At 24.5% G+C, this 20,905-nt stretch overlaps 1 protein-coding gene across 1 annotated transcript in view; it reads right to left on the reverse strand.

Moving 5' to 3' along the window:
• LOC145833353 (uncharacterized) overlaps positions 1 to 12,834 on the reverse strand; it is a 30,338-nt gene extending 17,504 nt beyond the window's left edge. Inside the window, 11 exon segments of the mRNA XM_082940534.1 lie at positions 1,457 to 1,550; positions 2,691 to 2,887; positions 3,093 to 3,968; positions 4,988 to 5,021; positions 5,185 to 5,402; positions 6,951 to 6,991; positions 7,145 to 7,293; positions 7,587 to 7,763; positions 8,210 to 8,398; positions 10,375 to 10,500; positions 12,718 to 12,834. Of these exon segments, the coding sequence (XP_082796660.1) occupies positions 1,457 to 1,550; positions 2,691 to 2,887; positions 3,093 to 3,968; positions 4,988 to 5,021; positions 5,185 to 5,402; positions 6,951 to 6,991; positions 7,145 to 7,293; positions 7,587 to 7,763; positions 8,210 to 8,398; positions 10,375 to 10,500; positions 12,718 to 12,834 (2,218 nt within the window).
• Positions 12,835 to 20,905: the final 8,071 nt, after the last annotated feature.

Genomic DNA, 20,905 nt, shown 5'->3' on the forward strand with positions numbered 1-20,905 from the left:
TTTATAGCTTTATGAGCTTTCAGACATTTTTAAACGCTTGAAAAAATCCAAAGTAATTTTTAAGATATGAGCAATCAAAGTCGGTGACCTCAACAGGTTCCTAACCGAAGGCGCAAACTAAAAACGCGAAAAAAGACCATTTCACTAAAAATCTATTTCCTCCTTCATTTTTTAAGCAATCTTCTTCAAACTTTACAGAAAGTGTATTATTAAATTTTAAAAATATTGAATGCAGGATTTTTTTTAACTTTGAAAAATAAAATCTTTATTAAAAAAAACCATCTATTTTTATTTTGCTTTTTAATCTAAAATTTTTATTTTTAAAATTTTAACATTCAAAGTCTTTTAAACTATATAAGGAACGTTTCCTGAAAGTTTGAGGTCACTAGCTTAAAAAATGAAGAATATAATAGATTTTTAGTGATTTTTTAAATTTCCGAGAAAATTGACTCTGAAAAAGTTGCGGTCCATACCTTAGTATCAAATTTTTTTTTAAATTAAAGTATCTCAAAAGTTAAAAAAAAACTTTTAATTCTATAAAAACTGGCTTGTAGTTTGTAATTTAAGCTTTCATATAAGATCCAATATTGTTTTTAGTAAAAAAAATGTCGGACCTCTCTATGCACTTAAGTTAAGAAATTTTAATTCACAAATAGCAAGTTTTTTTTTCGATTGAAACTATTTCTAAAGTTTAGTCTATAAATTGTTTTTTATTAAAGTAGTTTACTTGTTCCTATAAGACTATTTACAAACACATACACAATTTAAAAATTTTATTTTTCTTAATATCTTAAATTTATTTGTGCTTAAAAACACTTTTAAGATAAAAATTTTTTTATTTAGTTAAATTATTCACAACTTATAAATTCATAAGTTTTAGATTTACAGAAAATAATAGTTATGTTTTTTTTTATACATGAAATTGACAACAAGCTAATTTTAAACCTCATGCGTTTGAACCACTAGAATAAAATATAGTTAGTTTTAGTAAAAACAAATAATTTTATTTACATTTTTGAACATTTTTTAACTTATCATTACGAATTATTTTCTTTAATCTTGTAAAACCGGCTTTGAGCAAGCTGCTTAAAATCATACAGTGAATTTATTTACAGCCTACATGAGCTTCATTCGATTATACAAAATAATTCAAAACTTTTTGATTACTGATACTTGTATTACTGATTTTTGATACATTGTTATTCATGTTATAATTTACTTAATCTCTCTTGATAACTAGTGTTTAATTAATACTTAAAATAGATAGAAGTTATTTCAAATTAAATATTTAAAGTTACAAGAAAACCTAAGACTTGTAGGTTATGTAATAAAAAGAAACATTATAAAAAAGGACTTTAATATAATTTATCCTGCAAAACATTTTATTGTTTTAATGGAGATTGAGTTAAATAAGAAACTACGCAATAATAGAACTAATCTTTTAGGTAAAACTAACTGTTGTTGACTCCTGGATTATTAATGGACCTTCGCATTTTTTTCTTTCGAAACTGAATGTTAGGTTGCTTGGGTGTGGAGCTCATTCTTTCTGTCTTTTGAGATTTTTGATCTTTTCAATTTATCAAAACAATTCAAGGAATTCAGTTATAGTAAAAAAAAAATTAAGGGCATAGGGGGGTTCACCTAGATTTTTACAAGTTGATCTTATCTTATAGAGTTTTAACTGAGCTATCAGACGTTTTTAACCACTTGAAAAAATTCAAAGTATTTTTTGAGATATGAAGGGTCTAAGTCGGTGAACTCAATAGGTTCCTAATGGAAGGCGCAAACTAAAAACGCGAAAATAGACCATTTCACTAAAAATCTATCTCCTCCTTCACTTTTTAAGCAATCTTCTTCAAATTGTCACAGAAAGTGTATTATTAAGTTTTAAAAAGATTGAACGCAAGAATTTTCTTAATTTCAAAAATAGAATTTTTATTAAAAAAAACCACGTATTCTTTTTTGTTTTTTTATCTAAAATTTTTATTTTTAAAATTCCAGCATTCAAAGTCTTTTAAACTATAAAAGGAACGTTTCTGAAAGTTTGAGGTCTCTATCTCAAAAAATGAAGGAGAAGATAGTTTTTAGAGATTTTTTAAATTTCCGAGAAAATTGACCCCGAAAAACTTGCGGTCAATACGTTTGTATCCGAAACTTTTTATAAAAATTACAATATCTCAAAAGTTAAATAAGATTTTTAATTCTATAAAAACTGGCTTGTAGTTTGTTCTTTAAGCTTTCATATAAGATTCAATGCTATTTTGAATTAAAAAAAGTCGGACCCCCCCCTCCCCCCTATGCCCTTAAATCAGTAATTTATTTATATATTATGAATACTTCACACTTTAGTCTATATGGTAAGACAAGTGATTCCTATTTGAACAAAAATATTACACTAGTTATTTTTTTATTATTGTATATAGCAAAGTAATTTTACAAATCTAATTAAAACCTTCTGTTTACTCCTACCAATTTTAACAGGGATAATATTTGCTTACCTAAAAAAAATTCTTTAATAAAGTTTTATACAAACTAATTTCGATTTACATAGTCCAATAATCTAAACTGCAGATATAAAAAAACTAAAGAGCTACATGCTAAAATGATACGCAACTACATTTTTTAAAAGCTGATTTGTCTATAACTGTATTTAAGTAATTGAATATTTTTTAAATCACATAAAAACTCACTGTAGGTTCGTTAATCATAAAAGAGGCTTGAGAAGGCGGTTTAAACTCTTCAATAAATTTAGGCGCATCTTTTGGCGCACCGGGAGTTTTGAAATGATGGGTACTATTAGAATTTTGTGTATTTTGAATGCAACTAACGTCACTCCACTTTGTGTCTCCCCATTTTAACAAGTTACTGGTATTATCATGTCTCCTACCTAAAAAATAATTATATACTTGTTATTTTGATTTATTTAGTGTTATTAAATATATTTGTTAAAATTGTACTTTTGAAAATTTGTTTAAACCTTTAAAAATTTTATGATTATATTAATATGATAATAGATATGATTTAAATTTAAATTACCTACCTCGAAATTTAAAAAACTTGAGTATAAAACTAAATGAAAAATATTTGCTAACCCCAAGTAGAAAACCTTGCAGTATTTTTCATCGTGGGAGTAGAATTCATAATATGTTTGTTATGACTTAATAAAATTGTTTCATCATTTATATGCAAGCTCTCGCCTTTCTTAAGTACAACTGAATCATCAGATGGCTTAACAGGATTTAACGAAAGTGTTTCATCAAACTGTAAGCTGTTTTCCTTGCCAAGTACAACTGTATCATCAAGTGCCTTATAATGCTTAAAAACTATAGTCTCATCCCTTATTTCTTTTGATGCGGCTGTTTCATCATTAACTTTGTAATCACGACGATCATCTTGCACGTTTGTTGCTTGCTTGTCAATTGAAAACGTTTTAGTAAATTTAACTGAGTTAACATTTTTATCTCTCTCAGGTAAAACTATTGTGGTGTCACTAACATTCAGAGTGGCAGTACTTTTTGGCTCTTCACTTTTTTCGCAATCCGGTTGTAAAAGGACAGTTTCGTCTTGAATATTGATATGACTCTTGAGTGTTTGTACACGTTTAGTGCTGTCTTCGTTGTTTGAATTATAAGAAGGTAAATTGAACGTCGCTTCCATCTGCTGTGATCTTGCAAACAGGTTTTTTTGCACTTTGGTTATCAACTCCCTGTTTTTCATCTTTCTGTGCTGCCTCACGTTCTCTTTGTCGTCTGGTAAATTTTTGTATGACTCTTTTTGGTTGCTTTGAGTTTTCTGAGAAACAAAAAAGGTCTCTCTGCTGTTTATTGAGGGTTTGCCTCTTTTAGTGTTGACAACATTTTCTGTGTGAACCTGATTTTTGACAACATAAGTATCCCTACTCGACTTGGAAGCGCAACTGTTGCTTTGGCACAAAGCAGGAAACAACTCGTCAATATTCTCACATACATCTAGTTTCAAAAAGCTTGTTAGTAACACTAAAGATTGAAAAACAATTAAGTAGCTTATTAAAATTATTTAAACATTTCAATTTAAAAGTACTAACTTCAATTATTGAGAAAAATTATTAGATGACAAAGATGTCATAGTCAAGTATACAAAGCTGTATTTATAACCTAATATTATTTTGCATAGACTTATTTTTCAAAAAAATCTACATTACTGTACTAATAATTTTCAAATTACTTTAAAAGCTCAGGAACTTTATAGTTAGGTTCCTTATAGCTTTTAATAGTAAAAAATTAAATATAGTACCCAATAATTTTTTTCAATTTTTGGCTTACAAGAGTATTGAAAATAAAGCAAATTTTTATTTAATAAATCATCAAAAAAATTTATAAGTGTCTTAAAATATACTTATTTTTAAGCTAAAAAAATAACTTTATAATTTCAAAAAGTTATAACACTTAGAAGTTTGTTTAATGCACAAAAAAATTTCTTAAACTATTAAATCATTAGTTATAGGTTGGAAAAATAGCAAAAATTAAGATTTATTAACTGCTAAACAAAAAGTACTTAATATGAACTTATATCAAAAACTTTTAAAAAACCTTAGTATTTTCAAAAATTAACTAAGTATAACTTTAATACTTTTTGTACAACTTGCTTATATCATAGTCTTTTTTATTTCTCATAAAAACTTACAAACAAGTTATACAAGTTTTATATACTTAATTAAACGAACTTAAAAAAAGTTTAAATTAAAAAAAAAAGTTAAGTAAAGTTATTCCTTGAAACTTTTAATTTATTAATGTACTACATACTTGTAAAATTAAACTGAACCTCTGTTTTAATTCTAAAGCACAAACATTTTAGAAAAATTTTTTTTTTTGTATGTTGACTAAAAAAAGATAAAATAAGCATTTTTCAAAATAAAATTGTTTGTTATACATATAATTTTGTTTTATTTGTAAGTGCAAACTAGACTAAAAAAATTGAATTGTGCAACAAAAAACTGAAACAAAATTACCTTTTTTCCCCGGTGTCCTAACCATCTTTGGTGACTGTTGAAAAATAAATATTAAACTAATTGGTACAAAATACACACTTAATAATTGAAAAGTTGAAAACATGACAAAAATATTACTAAAATAGTATAAAACTAAATTTTGTTCGTAAAACGTTGACCACTGTAAATTGAAATAATCATAACGAAAAAAGACTTACTTTGAAGACTTCGTCTTTCAATTGTAAATAAGATATACTTTTGTTTTCAAGTGTTTCTTTTAAAGTCGTATTCATAGCTTCTGTCAAAGTATTTTCATTCGTGCTATCAAACTTTCCTGCGGCAGAGTCAGATTTTACAGGGGAAACTTTTGTAGGGGTATCATTTGAAAGTACCATAGTTTTGTCATTGTCAATAATGTCTGCATACATTGAGGACACTGTAATTTTATTAAAGTTCAGATTTTGTAAACTTTCCATGAACATAATTTTTATTTAAGGCCATAGGGGGGGGGGGGGGGTAGGCCATGTTTTTTACAAGTTGATCTTATTTTATAGAGTTTTTACTAAGCTTCAAGTTGCTTTTTACCTTTTTAAAAAATTCGAATTAGTTTTTGAGATATGACCGGCCAAAGTCGGGCCGCATAACAGGTTCCTTATGGGGAAGGAAAAACTAAAACGGCGAAAAAAGACTAATGCATTCAAAATCTATCTCCTCCTTCATTTTTTAAGCAATCTTCTTCAAACTTTCACAGTCTATTATTTATACAATAACAAAAAAACCTTATTTGTGACTTAAAAAAATTTCAAGTAAAAATACCTTTTTTTAAACAAAAAAAAAAAATTTTTGATAAAAAATCACTTTTTTTTTTTTTTTTTGTCATAAAATTTTTATTTTTTTAAATTATTAAAATTCACAAATAACGTTTTTTTCTCATAATGTAAGGAACATTTCCTGAAAATTTGAAGAAGATTGCTTGAAAAATGAAGGAGAAGATAGATTTTAAAGCCCGTTTTTAAAAACTCGAGAAAAACGGCTTTAAAGTTACTCTTTATATACCCTTTATAAAGACAACCCTTTATAAAACCGGTCATAAAAAAAAAGTTACTTAATAATTTTAAAATCTAAAAAAAGCATCTGAAAGATTATGAAATTTACTATAATATAAGTCTATATGTTATTTTTGGTCAAAAAATGGCTTCTACCCCCCCCCCCCTATGGCCTTAATATTTTATTAACTTAATTTAAGAGTATTTGTAACGTAAATAACTTTAAAATCTATGAAAAATAACCTTTTTAGCTAATGAAAACAAAACTACTGCAGAAGTAGATTAATATTATATTTTAAGTATGCTATTAGTTGCTCTTTATATTTAAATTCAAAATAACTTTGGAAGTATAAGCGTCTAAAGTTTAAAAGTTTATTAAGTTCCTTTTGGAAAACAGAAACTGAAAAAGCTTAAAAGATTTTTTACTGAAAATTTTAGGTTTTCTAGAGTTTTGTAACCGTTTTCAAACATTTAGAGAAAGGGATTTTCCAATTTTCAGCTAAAATATTTTTAATCAACATTTCTTTCTTAAATATATACTCGCTACAAGTTTTTTGCAGTATTTCAAAAAGCATTTCTTAATAAACTAAAGCAGATTTCTGTTACAACTTAGGATATATATTTTCAGTAAAGTTTTCAAAATTTCAACTGAATTACAATGAAAAAATTCTCCGTAATACAACCGTATAAAAAACTTTTAAGACGGACTAAAACTCTAAAGTTGAAAATTTTTATACACTACAAAAATTATCTTATAGTATAGAGCTTTAATAAAAAGACCAAAATTAGTTTTTGTAAAGAAATATATTGGACCCCTTAATTATCCAAAAGAAATTTTAACTTAAAGTATTACATATATACGGAACTACTTTTAAATACATTTTTAGCTAGTACTATTCTAAATGTTTGTTTAAATGTGAGTATTAATAAAAGCTTACTCGGCTGAACATTTTCTTCGTTTTCTTTTTGTTTTGGCTCTCTAAAAAAATAATGTAGTTTAAATGAAAATTAAAAAAATTACTAAAAAAATGTAAAAAAGTACATTATAATAAAAACTGCACTAATGTAAAATTGATCTTCATTAAAACCAAAAGTATTCTTAATGAAACTTAGAAAAATACATTCGGCTTACATCAAATCATCTTCAAGTAAATCTCGCCAAGCTGGTCTCTTGTCAATTACTTTAACATTTGTTTTAGCAACTTTTTTCTTTGTTTCTTTATTTGTTGAGGCGATCAAAGTTTTTCTCGTTTGACCAGTGAAAGCTAAGTTTGGGTTGAACTAAAATTTTCTTTCAATTAGATGTTAACAAATGACTAACACAAAAATGTAATTTAACTGATTTTCTAAGTTAAAATACAATATTTTGAAAACTAAGTTACTACCCACTATAAAGAAGAAAATAAAATAGTTAATAGTGTTAATTGAAATTTTCATACTCTATAGAATTTCATGATACATACATTAAGCTTTAAATAAAAGAATGTTATTTTTTGTAAAAAAATCCTAGTCATAGCATTAGGAGCTACAATATGATTTGTAGCCTACAAGATCAAGTAAATAAAAAATTAAACCTTTCTTTTTCTCTTGACATTATTTTTTACTTTTTTATATGCTTCTCCAATCACAGTTACATAACACCTGAAGCCCTGAAATTTGAACAACATAGATTCCCTGACATTTCCACATGTATCAGGTTTCCATGTAATAGGTAACAAGTGTTTTTCTTGACTTAATACTGAAAATTCTTTCTGTTTTAAAGTTTCATTAATTTTAATTGATTGAAAATAACTTGATTTAAACATTAAATATTTAAAAATTATAGAGATTTAGGAAAAATTTAAAAAAATATTTTATAAAAATATAATCAGAAGAACTATATTTAAATTTAAAATTGATGAAAATAACAAACTTAATCAAAAAGTTTTAAAAATAGGAACATTTGCTATGATTGTTGTACTTTTTATAAAAGATTTTATTAATCCTATGAATTTAATACGAACGTTTTAATAAGTTAACGGTCTTGTAAAAATTAAGAATTTATCTTTTAGTTAGTATTATAGTTTAATGATGAATTTTATCTTATAAAAAAGGTTTAATAAAAGACATTGAAAATACTTGTTGGTACTAATTATTAGTAGGTCATTAATATTTGAAATCATGAAAACTAAACTAATCATAAAAAATATAAACTAACACACAGAACACGAAAACCCTTTTTTTCAGGAACTCTTTCAACGACAACGTTGGTGTCATAATCATTCACATTACTTACAACAAGTTCTCTGGTTTTTTCATTCCCCACTTCAACCCTTCCAAACTCGATTATTGGCTTTTTGCTGAAGTATATCAGCTTTAAAACTGTAGGTATAACTTTAGGGGACTTCTGTATGAAACAATTATATAAACTCATTAAAAAACTTTGATACATTTTCATTGGTAAGTTTTTATACAAAAGAAATTATTTGTATGAACTTTACTAAACTTAGTAAAGTAGATTCAACGTATTGCATATACACTAAAAGTTTAAAAATTAAAATATAACAAGGCTTTATTTTAGTTTTGTATAGGATTGTGACAGTTTTTAAATAGTTTTTACAATGCAACTTTTTTTGCTGTTTTAGTTTTCCCTTCCCATTGGGAACCTATTATGTGGCCCGACTTTTGCTGGTCATATCTCAAAAAACAATTTGATTTTTTTAAAACCATTAAAAGCATCTTGAAGCTTAGAAAAAACTCTATAAAATAAGATCAACTTGTAAAAAACATGGCTTACCCTCCTATGGCCTTAATCAACTATCTTATTTTAAAACTTAATAGTTTTTCAAAAGTAACAACCAATTTTTAATTTTTAGTTTTCTAACTTTAAACAAGATATAACAAATAAATTATTTTTCTTAAAAGGGGTAAAAGTTCTCTTTATTAAGTAAAAGTCATCAATACATGACAAAACACTCATATAAAACCAATGGTTTTCCAAAGTCGGCAATATTGCCCTCTTGGTTTTGGAACTAGTGTAGTAAGTTAACTAGAAAAACTTCTAAATATAGATTTAACACAAAGTAACTTCATCAAATTTATATCCACAATAGTAAAATTTAAGCTCAATATTTGAAAACTTCTTTTTTACAAAAACTATTCCACAAATTACTAAACAAATTCTAAATAGACATACTTTTTTTTTTAATTATAAAAAGCATAAGGAGTAAAACCTTGTATTTCTAATTTATACTTTATGAGAAAACATTTTGTAGATATTGAAGATATTTTTGAAGTGCTCTTTATATCAAAAAAAATTAAGTAACTTTCAAGGCATGAAGTATCAAACTTAAAGTGCAATAGATTCACCATGGAAAAATACACTTCTTAGCTGAGAATCAAAACCTTAATTTTGGAAAAGTTACTAAACATATGACTATGAAAATTGTTTAGATCTCATTGTACATTAGGGTGCATCTGTTGCTCCTTGGAATTTTGCTTAGTAAATTTTTCTGACGTTGCGGAATCACATAAATAGACAGCACAAAAAACATTAGATACTTAGCTTTAAGCCTGCTGAAGCAAATTACTTTTGAAAATTTTGCTTTATATTGGTATATTTAAAAAAAGGAAAAAAGACTATTTCACTAAAAACTTTTTTTCTCTTACGTTTTTTGAGAAAATTACCTGAATGTTAGGAAATGTTCCTTGCCATATTTAGAAAATTCTGTATAACCAAAAATTTAAAATTATTAAAAAATAAAGAATTATTAAGAAAAAAAACTAACTTTTTTTTGTTATTTTTGCATAACATTTTTATTTATTTTTACTTTTTTTAATTTTGTTTATACAGAATTTTCTAAACATAGCAAGGAACATTTTCTTACCGTTTCAGGTAACTATCTCAAAAAATTTAGGAGAAAATAAGTTTTTAGTGAAGTAGTCTTTTTTCCCCTTTTTAAATATACCAATATAAAGCAAAATTTTCAACAGTAATTTGCTTCAGCAGACTTAAAGCTAGGAAGCAATTTTTTTGTGCTGTCTATTTATGTGATTTTGCAACTTAAAAAAATTTTACTAACCAAATTCTAAATTTTTATTTTTGAGGGATATCAAATGCACCCTATTGTACATGCTTTATTGAAGACCTTTATAAACTTATTCTAATTTAAACAAATTTGGTTGAAAAATTTAAAGATTGACTTAAAATAAGAAAGATAAACTATAAAGCTCTTCAATAGTACATATACAAAGTTTCATACAATTATATGCTCAAAAAGAAAAATACTGTTCTTAATAGTGGAACTAATTGCTAGATCCAGCAGTGTCTGGCCATAGCTTGCCCAGATCCTGATCAAGCTAGATTTTTATTTGAAAATTTACTTGATTTTGGTAGGGGCTAAATCTTGATTTGAAAAACGGTCTGTCTTGTTCTGGTTGGATCTGATATGAGCTCAAAACTGGCATCCCCCAAAACTCAATTAAAATTAGCTTGGTCCAATCCAAAATCTAAAATTGGGTCCAACCAACACTATATAGACCATTTTTTTAAATCTAGAACTATTATTCAAACTAATATTTTGTTTGGATCAAGATCTTGGCAAGCTATGTTTCGTGTATTTGGTGAAACACTAGTTTTTAGTTAAAAATTATTTTCTATTTTTATATCATAATTACTGGATCAACATAAAACATGTTTTCAAAAAGGAAATAGTTCATACACAACTTTTCTTTACTGCACATAGTGTACAGTACCTTTGTCGAATTAAGGTTTTAATCAATGCTTTATTCTAAATGTTCTCAAAAAGAAGTGTGTTATAGAAGATGCAAACTAGTGCAAAGAAAGAACACTATTTCATTAAAAATATATTTCTTAAAATATATTTTTACTAATTGCTTTTTAACTTTTTCAGTTTACTTTTCAAATACTAATTCATAGGGGCATAGGAGAGGTCCAACATTTATAAAGTATCATTTAGAAATAATATTGACTTTCATTTAAAAGCTTAACAGTTATTTTATAAACTACTTTTTATAGAACAAAAAACTTCACACAACTTTTTAGATATAGTCAGTTTTGCAAAAAGTTTATAGTACAAATGTGAAAAGTATAAACCTTTGGTGGCTGATTTTCTCACAATTTTTGTAATTAACTATAAGTCTAAACTATAAATTATATAAACTAACTTCAATTTCTCAGTAAACTTTTATTTTAATTTTGAAAACAACTTGTAGAAGTTGTGTGAAAAAATGTCAATTTAACAATCAAAACTTTTTTTTGGTTTACTTTGATTAACAAAATAAGTATAAAAATAATTTTATGAGTTGTTTATATTTATAAAAGATTTGAATAATAGACAAAATTTTTCTGAAAAGATCTTTTTTTTTGCTGTTTTAGTTTGCGCATTTTATAAGGCACCTTTTAAACAATTTTAACTTTATTTTCTTATATCTAAAACTTTAACTTAAATCTAAAAAATATTCAAATAAGAACTAGTGGCTTACTTATAAATAAAAAGAAAATTTAGAAAATGATTTACCATACCAATGCCTTAAATTACTTTTTATGGATTTTGAATAATTTTGTAAAAAATTTTACAGCTCTTTACAACAATTTGCTTTTGGTCATGCAGAAATATTTCCTTAAATTTTAAGAACCCTTGTTTTAAAAGTCTCAGCCAGGATAGATTAAAAAATTACTTTTAATTTAAATAACTTTTAAATGTACAAACAATATTGAACATGCATTTTTCTTTACAAGCTTGTATTGGAAAAACTATTTAGAAAACTCACTTTTTAAAAAATTTATTAAAAGTTTTATAAGGCCATAGGGGGATAAGCCATGTTTTTTACAAGTTGATCTTATTTTATAGAGTTTTTTCTAAGCTTTGAGATGCTTTTGATGGTTTTAAAAAATTCAAATTATTTTTTGAGATATAATCAGCCAAAGTCGGGTCGCATAATAGGTTCCCTATGGGTAGGGGAAAATTAAAACAATAAAAAAAGACTATTTTATTTAAAATCTATCTCCTACGTTTTTCAAGCAATCTTCTTCAAACTTTTACAGTCTAAACTTTATACAACAACAAAAAAACATTACTTTGGACTTTAAAAAATTTTAAGTAAAAATTTTATTTAAAAAAAAAAGACTTTTTTTTTTTGGTCATAAAATTGTTTAGATTTTAATTAATAAAATTCATAAGTAACATTTTTTTGTTTTAATATAAGGAACATCTACTAATAATTTGAAGAAGATTGCTTAAAAAATGAAGGAGGAAACAGATTTTTTGTGGTTTTTTAATTTCAAAGAAAATTGACCCTGAAAAATTTGTGGTTCATACGTTTATAACGGAACTTTTTACAAAAAATAAAATTTCTCAAAAGTTTAATGACATTTTTGAATTCTATAAAAATTGGTTTGTAGTTTGTAGCTTTCATATAAAAGCCAAAGTTAATTTTTGTAAAAAAAATCTGTTGGACCCCCCTATGGCCATAATCTAAATTAGGTAACTAATTGTTTGTATTGCAACTTAAATAAAGGGCAATGTTAATTTATTTGAAACATTTCTTGGACCACCTTATGGCCTTAATAGAAAATAAAAGTAGTTATTATAAAAAAATAGTTTAAAATCATATATAAGCTTATTAGTTTACAGAATATTGACTATTGAGATTGAATAAATGTCTTAAAACTAATAAAAATTATATTTTCAGAAATGTACATACTTGAGATTCAGGTGTGTATGGTTTAGACTGCTCCCATAATTTTCTTGAGTCTTTGCTTTTAGGTGTGTTGTTTGCAGAAAGTGGTGACAGTGGTATTCGTTTTTCAGAATCATTCATTTGTTTATTTTTTAACTATTTAACACCCTTAGAAAATAATGTCATTTAAAATACAGTATAACTTTACGTTTAAATATAATTATAACACAAAAAAAGCTTGCACATATAAAAACTAATGTACTACTTGACATATTTACTATTAGTATTATCACTAAAACTATCTTTCAAAATAGTTGTACTTAAAAGAAATAGAATTATAATTTAACAATTATATCCATAAACATCTTAAATCAGTAAGTTTGTAGAAACACTTTTAAACAATTAACAATTGAAAATTTTAATAAAAATGTCAATTTATCTTTTAAAAAACTTAAAAATTTGTCATTTTTTAAACTTTTTAAATGTTATATTATACTAAATAATAATAACTTTTAAAATAAAGCAATTTAAGTGAAAAATTGCAGTGTAAACTTTAGATTACAACTTTTAATTTTTTAATTTATTTAGAAATTGTTTAGTGAGGTTAAATCTCATTTCTAAACATATTTAAATTAAATCTAAAAAAGAAACACTAAAAAAATATTTATTTATAGTAATACCACAGATGTTTTTGTGTCAAAACTTTATTCCGACTAACGGCATTTCACTGCTCTCAAATAAATTTAAGAACAGATCTACATAGTCTCAAAAAAGCTCTAAGAATTCTTAGAGCTTTTTTTGAGACTCCATAGATCTGTTCTTAAATTTATTTGAGAGCAGTGAAACGCCTTTAGTCAGAATAAATTTTTAACACAAAAACATCTGTGGTATATATTCCAATTTCCAATAAGCTTAGCTTATCAGGATCTCCAGGATTTAACGCCTTTTACATTACATTTTATTTATAGTAATATATAGTTCAAATTGTGGATACTTTTAAAAATAATAAAAAACTTATGACACTATCAGAAACTTATTAGTTTTTAAAAAAATTGACAAAACCATCAAAATATAATTTGATGACTTGATTAGTATATAAAAAAATTAAAATTAAAACTTTTTATTGTATTTTGTTGAAAAAAAGAAATTAACCTTTTTTCAATCTGATCAATGCATAGTTTAAAAACTTATAAAATGACTATATAACACAAATTTTAAATTAAAAACTGTTGTTTGTTTGTCTTTTAGAATATATGTATTTATGATAAGTATTATAAAAGATGTTATAACTTATAAATTATTTTATAAAACACTAGCATAACATACCAAAACTGTTATTTTTAAAGTTATTTGGTAATTACCTAGGATGATGTTGCACCAATATCAAGCTGAAACTAAATTATATTCAATGTCTTTTCTAACAATAATTTTTGGCTAAAATTCAATGTTTTAAGCCTTATATGATTAATCTAAAAAACCAATTTGTTATAAAAAAGCTATATAAATACATAGTAAGTATAAAATTTAATTGTTATAAAATAAACTAAAATATTTAATTGATTTGATTTAACAATATCATAATTGATATTAATTATTGTATTGATAGTTGCTTTACATTCTAAAATAAAAGCAATTAAATATTTAAGTTTTATTAGTTTATAATAAATAGGTTTAATCTATTTATGTATTTATATAGTATAGATATTTAGCCTAAAATTATGGGTAAAAAAGAAATCGAATATCATATAATTTCAGCTTGATATTGGTGTGATATCATTACTAAATTTTTATAATTGTACTATTGAAGACATTTTTATAACATCTTCCTTATTTTTGTTGATCTATACAGTAACTATAAATAACAATAATTACTTGTTTTTAGCAATAAATTTTAAATTGTTAGTATTACTGAACATCTAGTTTTGAAAACTTTATACATGCTGTTAAATATCTTAATAAGACCTTAATCTTAAGTAACTCCTATGAATAATCAGTTTACTTTAAAATACTATGTTTTAATTTGTACATGTGTTAACCAACCAGTTTTTATTTTGGAACATTCAATTCAGAGAAATTAAAATTTAGTCATAGGACCCCTTCACCATCACTTCAAACATGTGCAGTTACTTTTCCAAAAATAAGGTTCTAGTTTTTAACCAGAACTGTTCTCTAAAAAGAAGCTGTTATAAAATTGCTAGCAATAAAATATTTTTATTTGTATATGTGTCAACCACTGGGTTTAGATCTTGCAACATTCAACTCGAGAATTTTCAAAATTTCCATGGGGGTCCCTATGCAATCTTACTTGCTTGACCTTCAAAACACGTTTATTGTTGTAAAGGGAAGAGTAATACTGATTTTTTCAATTACAAAAAAACTGTATGCTTTAAAACTTTGGAACTTTTTCTGTTTGCTTTTAATTCTTTTAAGCTTTTTGATGTATTCTTAAAATTTTTTTTAAATAAAACAAAAAAAATTCAAAAAAATTGTAAGCTAACAGTTTATTGTATGGTTGAAAAACATCAGTCTTACTCTTCCCTCCACAACAATAAAATATTGAAGGTCAAGCAAGTAAGTTACATGATGTGTAATTCTAGTTTCTCAACTACATGCCCACTCATTTTATTCATAAAAGATTATATCTTAATCATATTTTTTACATTTAAAGTATTTATTTGATATTATATTAAAGATAGCAACTGTATTTTTATTGAAATATTTTATATGTTTTTGCATATACATATATAAAGATCCCATGTTAGAAGTTCATTAACATGGCAACAGTTTTCATGCAGTCAAACTTCAGCATAAATTGAGCATTTAAACATGGCCGCCAACAAAAGTTTCTTGAATGTGTATTAATTATACTTTTCTGATTCGTTAAAAATTGATAAAATTTAAAGCATACAATTTCGCTAAAAACCAGTACACAAATAAAATTTTTAAAAGGTAAAAAACAAAAAATGAAATATTTTAACTATAACACTAAAAAATAATTTTATAATAAAAAAAGTATGCTAGAACAAAACTAACTATAAATTTATTGAATAAAACTCAACTAAAACGGAAAAGCCTATAACTTAAAAAATAAAAAGTATTTACTTAGCTTATTGCACAGTAAAAAAAATATAACAAAAACATAAAAGTTATCAGTTTTTCGGCAAAGATCATCTATATTCAAAAACTAAATTAAATATCGCAATATTCCTTTTAAACTTAGTAAGTTTTAAAACGTTGCTTAAATAAAAATACTAACAAATATTCCTATCTTCAACTTTTTTGAAAAACATAAAATGTTTAAAACTCGTAGTTGTATCATTCGTCAATAAGTATTAACACAAAATTTAAGGTTTTTTTAACTAATCTACTTTTTCAGAAATTTAAATAAATGTTCGCTTTTTGCACATGGTTTTGTGTTAGCACTAACTGTTCATTACTACTAATAATATTGTTTTAATTAATTCAATATAGTTTAAAAGAACATTAAAAAAACTGCAAAAGTTTGTTAACTACATGCTATAACATTAAAGGCATCTTTTAATCTTTAATTTTATATGCTTAATGTAGTTCTAGAATCCAACCATTATCTTTTTATAATAAATTAGCTTATTTTGAACAAAAACTTTACTTCAATTAAATAGTCATAAACACATCATTAAAAAAAATCAAGCGAGAAAATGTTTTGCTAAATTGATTTTTTACGTATTTTTAGAATATGACTGTTTTTAAACTTCAACTCAATTTTCCTTTGCAATAAATTGTACTAAATATTAGATAAACAAAAAAATATTTTTTTAACCTGATAAGTGTAAAGAATACCAAAACCAAGATTGAAATTTTTTATCGGTACTGATGTTTATTGTCGTGACGTGCAGTCTAATGCTGAACAAATTAATACAATACAACTAATGATAAATAGTGTTGGATTTACCAAATTAAACTTGATAAGTGTGTACTGTGTAGTTGTAATACGTTTACAAATTATTGTTTATTAATATTTATATAAATGTCAATCATTATATTTGAAATAATATGTGACAATGAAAAAATATACATACTCTTAAACTATTTTTAAAATAGCCAAGTCTTTATGTGTTATTAAAAAAGTAATATTTTAACAAATTATATTAAAAAAACAAATTAGTACATACTTTAAAAAAAATGTATTTTCACTTTTAAAAAAATATAGATTTTAGCTATTACTTGAACTTTAGTTTTTTTAAAAAAATACAATAATTTATCATAAAAATACTTTATGGTAAACAAAACAATAAATAATCAAAATTTAAAGGAACATTGTGTTTAATCTCATAAGTATCTACTTTTATTTTGATCACTAAATATATGCTTCTATATTTAATTTTTATTTTCTATGTTCAGATTTAGTTTTTAATATGCATCCATTATAATTTATTCTAATTATAGTTTGTATTGTAATCGTTTATTGAACGACAATAAAAAAACGATTAAAATATTAGGTCCTAAGACCTGGTGCACTAAAAAAACCTTTTAAATATCTAGATGCAAACCACTTGGATAACTTTTAACGTCTTGTGCAGGACAGAATGTATTTAACTACATTGCTATTTTTTTCTTAACTGTATATATTCTACAATTACCGCTCATTTTTAAAATAAAAAATTAGATCTGAAGATTTTTATAATACTTTTACCATGAAAAACCATAAGTTTCACACGTTTTTTATGATAAAACTAGTTATCAATTATTACTTAGCGATAAAGTAAATAGTATTAGTATTAAAAACGCTTACTCCAAGCTAAGCGTAAATGCTGAAAACGTCTATACTCTATTCTTTTATACTGCATAAAGTATAAATATATATTTTTTTATAAGTGTTAGTAGTTTTGTAACTAAACGGGTTTATTAGTTGTAGCTAATTAATTATTTTAATTAGAATAAACCATTGCTCTGCTTTTCTATAGGTCATGTATTTTAACAACTGCAGCTAGAAAGCTAAATTTTAGAACTTTTGTTTTGAGACTTAGCCAATGAATATTCTTTTATCAAACAAGTCACTGTTATATTCAAAAAATATTTTACTTTATGTTTTAAGATACATTTAGCTGTTTTTATACTGTAAAAATAAATATTAACTTTAGTCTGATGACATTAAAGTCTCTGATAAAAAATATGAACTTGTTAACGTACTTTTTAAAAATATTTTTTTTTAAATGTTGACTTATCGAAAACATTTAGTTTCACTTAGTTTTAGTTAGTATCTTATTTAATACTTAGAGACAGTTTATTGTCTAGGTTCGTCTTTTACTCAATTTTATAGTTTAAGCAAACATTCAATTAATTTTTCTATGAATTTTTTATAACATTGTTTATCATTAAGAAATATTGATGAGTTAAATGTTGTGTTTTTATTTCTATGTTTTATTATGTTCTTTCTTTTACTAATAGTTTTTTAAGTTGGTGATAGTTTTTACAGTTCAAAAGTTTCAAATTAGTGTTGTTTGACTCGATGACCGGACCAAGCTCTTTGACCATTATTATTGGCGTCAATTTGTTTGCTCAACTAATTTCAAATTAGCCATACTTTTGATTAATTCCGAAACATTTAAAACTTCTAACCCGATCATTTCTAACCTGATTTTACCCAATCATTTCTAACCCGATCACTTCTAATCCGATAACTTCTAACCTATTTTACTTGTTTATTTAATTTTTAGTTTTTAATCTGGATTTCATGAAAAAACAAACTAGTCTTAATAAAGTTATTAAAATAATAAAGAACCCTGCACTTCTACATTAAAATAAAGTTCAGGTTTACGTTTATAAAATTTATTTAGAACATACTAGAATGTCAGAATTCAAACAAACTACAAAAATTCATGAATAATTTTTTTTACTCTTGTTCAAACATAAACCGGATATACACATCATGACTTTTAGAGTTGGGTTCTGTTTTTATTGTGCAACCGTTTGATATTTTATTGTTTTTATATCAATTATTTTTGTCGCTTTGACAAAGCGTAATCGATACAATTAAATTAAACATTATTAGAATTAAGGTACAGACAATTGAGAAAAAATCAAAAGTTTAAGTGCATTGACTAACCACTAAATTTAAAATCTAAAGTCTAAAGCAGGTTAAGAATACAGGTCATCTATCGAAAATATTTAAAAATGTTTTATTATTTACTGAGGAAAGGCGCTGCTAATAAAATCAAATTATAGAATGAACAAATTCCTACATATTAAATTATTGGTTTATAAGCCTTAAAACTTGTTAAATTACTGATAGTTTCTAGTACTAAGTATCTTATCTTAATCAAGTAAACTTAAACCAAAGTTGTTCAATTTTTTTTTTGCAAAGATTATTTTTGTTTGAAAAATATTTCCACATTTAAACTGAAAGATAATTATGACTGCATGCATTTTCGATTTATTTTTGTTGTAATTAATTATTTTAAAAATGTTCAAAAATGGATTATAAATAAACTATAGTTAATTAGTTTTAAAAAGCATTAGGAAAAGTATAATTCTTCTGTATTCTAAAGATTAAATATTAAGTTTTGATAGTCTTCAATGTAAAAAATATAATGAGTATTGCAGCGGTTAAAGACTATTCTGTACTCTTCTTTAAAGAGAATCACATATTGTTAATATATATTTTTTAAGTATGGAGACCAGGTTGGCAAGTTGCATTCAAATTTAGGGCGAGTTTATATGAAATGCAACTTTCTAAGAATATTAATATCAGTATATATGAAACTTGAAATAAAACAGTTAATAGAATTTAGTAATCGTAATTAGTATTGTGATTTAATTTAAAATTATCATCATTAAATTCTATGCTCTTAAAACGAAAGCTTATACTGTTTAATACAAAGTCAAAAGTAGAGGTAGACTTTTTTAATATTTAGAACCTGTCATTTACTATAACTTCAATTTATTTTATTTCCTTAGCCAATGGTAAACTATATCTAAAGATTAATAAGAAACATAACATAATAAAATTAACTATAAAATGTAAGTGTCGAAAACTTATTATTTTGCTTTTATTTATTTTTGTTTTAAATAGATGATATGATCTATATAAAGCAAAAAATAAATTTTTCTTAAAAATTTAAAAGTTTTTATAATTTAAAACTGCAAAAAAAATTTCTCACAATAAATAGTAGAAACTACTTTAATAATTTTCTTGATATCTCACTTATTGTTTCACAGGTTTCCAAAAACACAAAAACTTTAAATTATTTAGCGATCATTAAATATGAAATATAAGTTTAAGCTATTTGATTTATTTATCTAACTTAAAAAACTTATGATAAAAAAAAAAAAAATAGTTTGTTTTGTGAAACGTATTATATAGGTTTAAATTTTAAATAAAGAAAAAACTCATGACATTTATAGAAATTTATAGGTGCAAAAAAAATACCGAGAATAAAGTCAATAGACTTCAAGTTGGCTTTACTGTAATGAATAAAAAGTAAAGATGTAGCATGTAATAATTGTCTGAATAAATAGTTGATTAAAGGAATCAAAGAACTTAATGGAGTTATTATAAACTTCTGCTCCTAGTTATGCTTAACTTTACTATAATTAGTTTATTATTTTATTTCAAAATGTTTTTTATAGTACTTATTTCGTTTTTAATTACGTTATTTCAACTGTAAATAATAAACTATATTTCAAAGAAATTTTTGTTAACTAAAGTACTAATTTAAGTCGCAATTAAAACATTTCATATGTTTTATAAATTTATGTGAAGGTTTTAAAGAAGACTACCTAGGCGAGATTTAATTACCCTCGGACTTGTTATACAAACAAATATGTCTGTTGAATTATTAATGACTTTTTTGCTCTAGACTAGAACTAAGTAGGAATTTATTAATGATGTGAAATCAAGACGGTCAATAGACGGAACATACTTTTGCGGTTTGTTATATGACATAACTGTTTTAATAGCTAGGTTATATATAAAAATCTCGCTTTTCCACTTAATATAACAAAAGTATTTAATTTTTCTTAATGTTTGTTATATTTCCATTATCTTAATAGGCCTAAGCAAGTTGTAGAATAATTTGTATAAGTTATTAAAATGAAACTGAAAACTAACTTCTATTAAACGTTAATACATTAGTCAGAACTTACAATGTAGTTTTAAGACCGTAATATAAAGGTTTTTGTTTCTGAATATTTCGATTGTGAATGTTTACTTTTCAAACTTTGCTTATGTTGA

Source organism: Thalia democratica, chromosome 4 (assembly GCF_965202585.1).
Source record: "Thalia democratica chromosome 4, ktThaDemo2.hap1.1, whole genome shotgun sequence".
NCBI classification, from domain to species: domain Eukaryota; kingdom Metazoa; phylum Chordata; class Thaliacea; order Salpida; family Salpidae; genus Thalia; species Thalia democratica.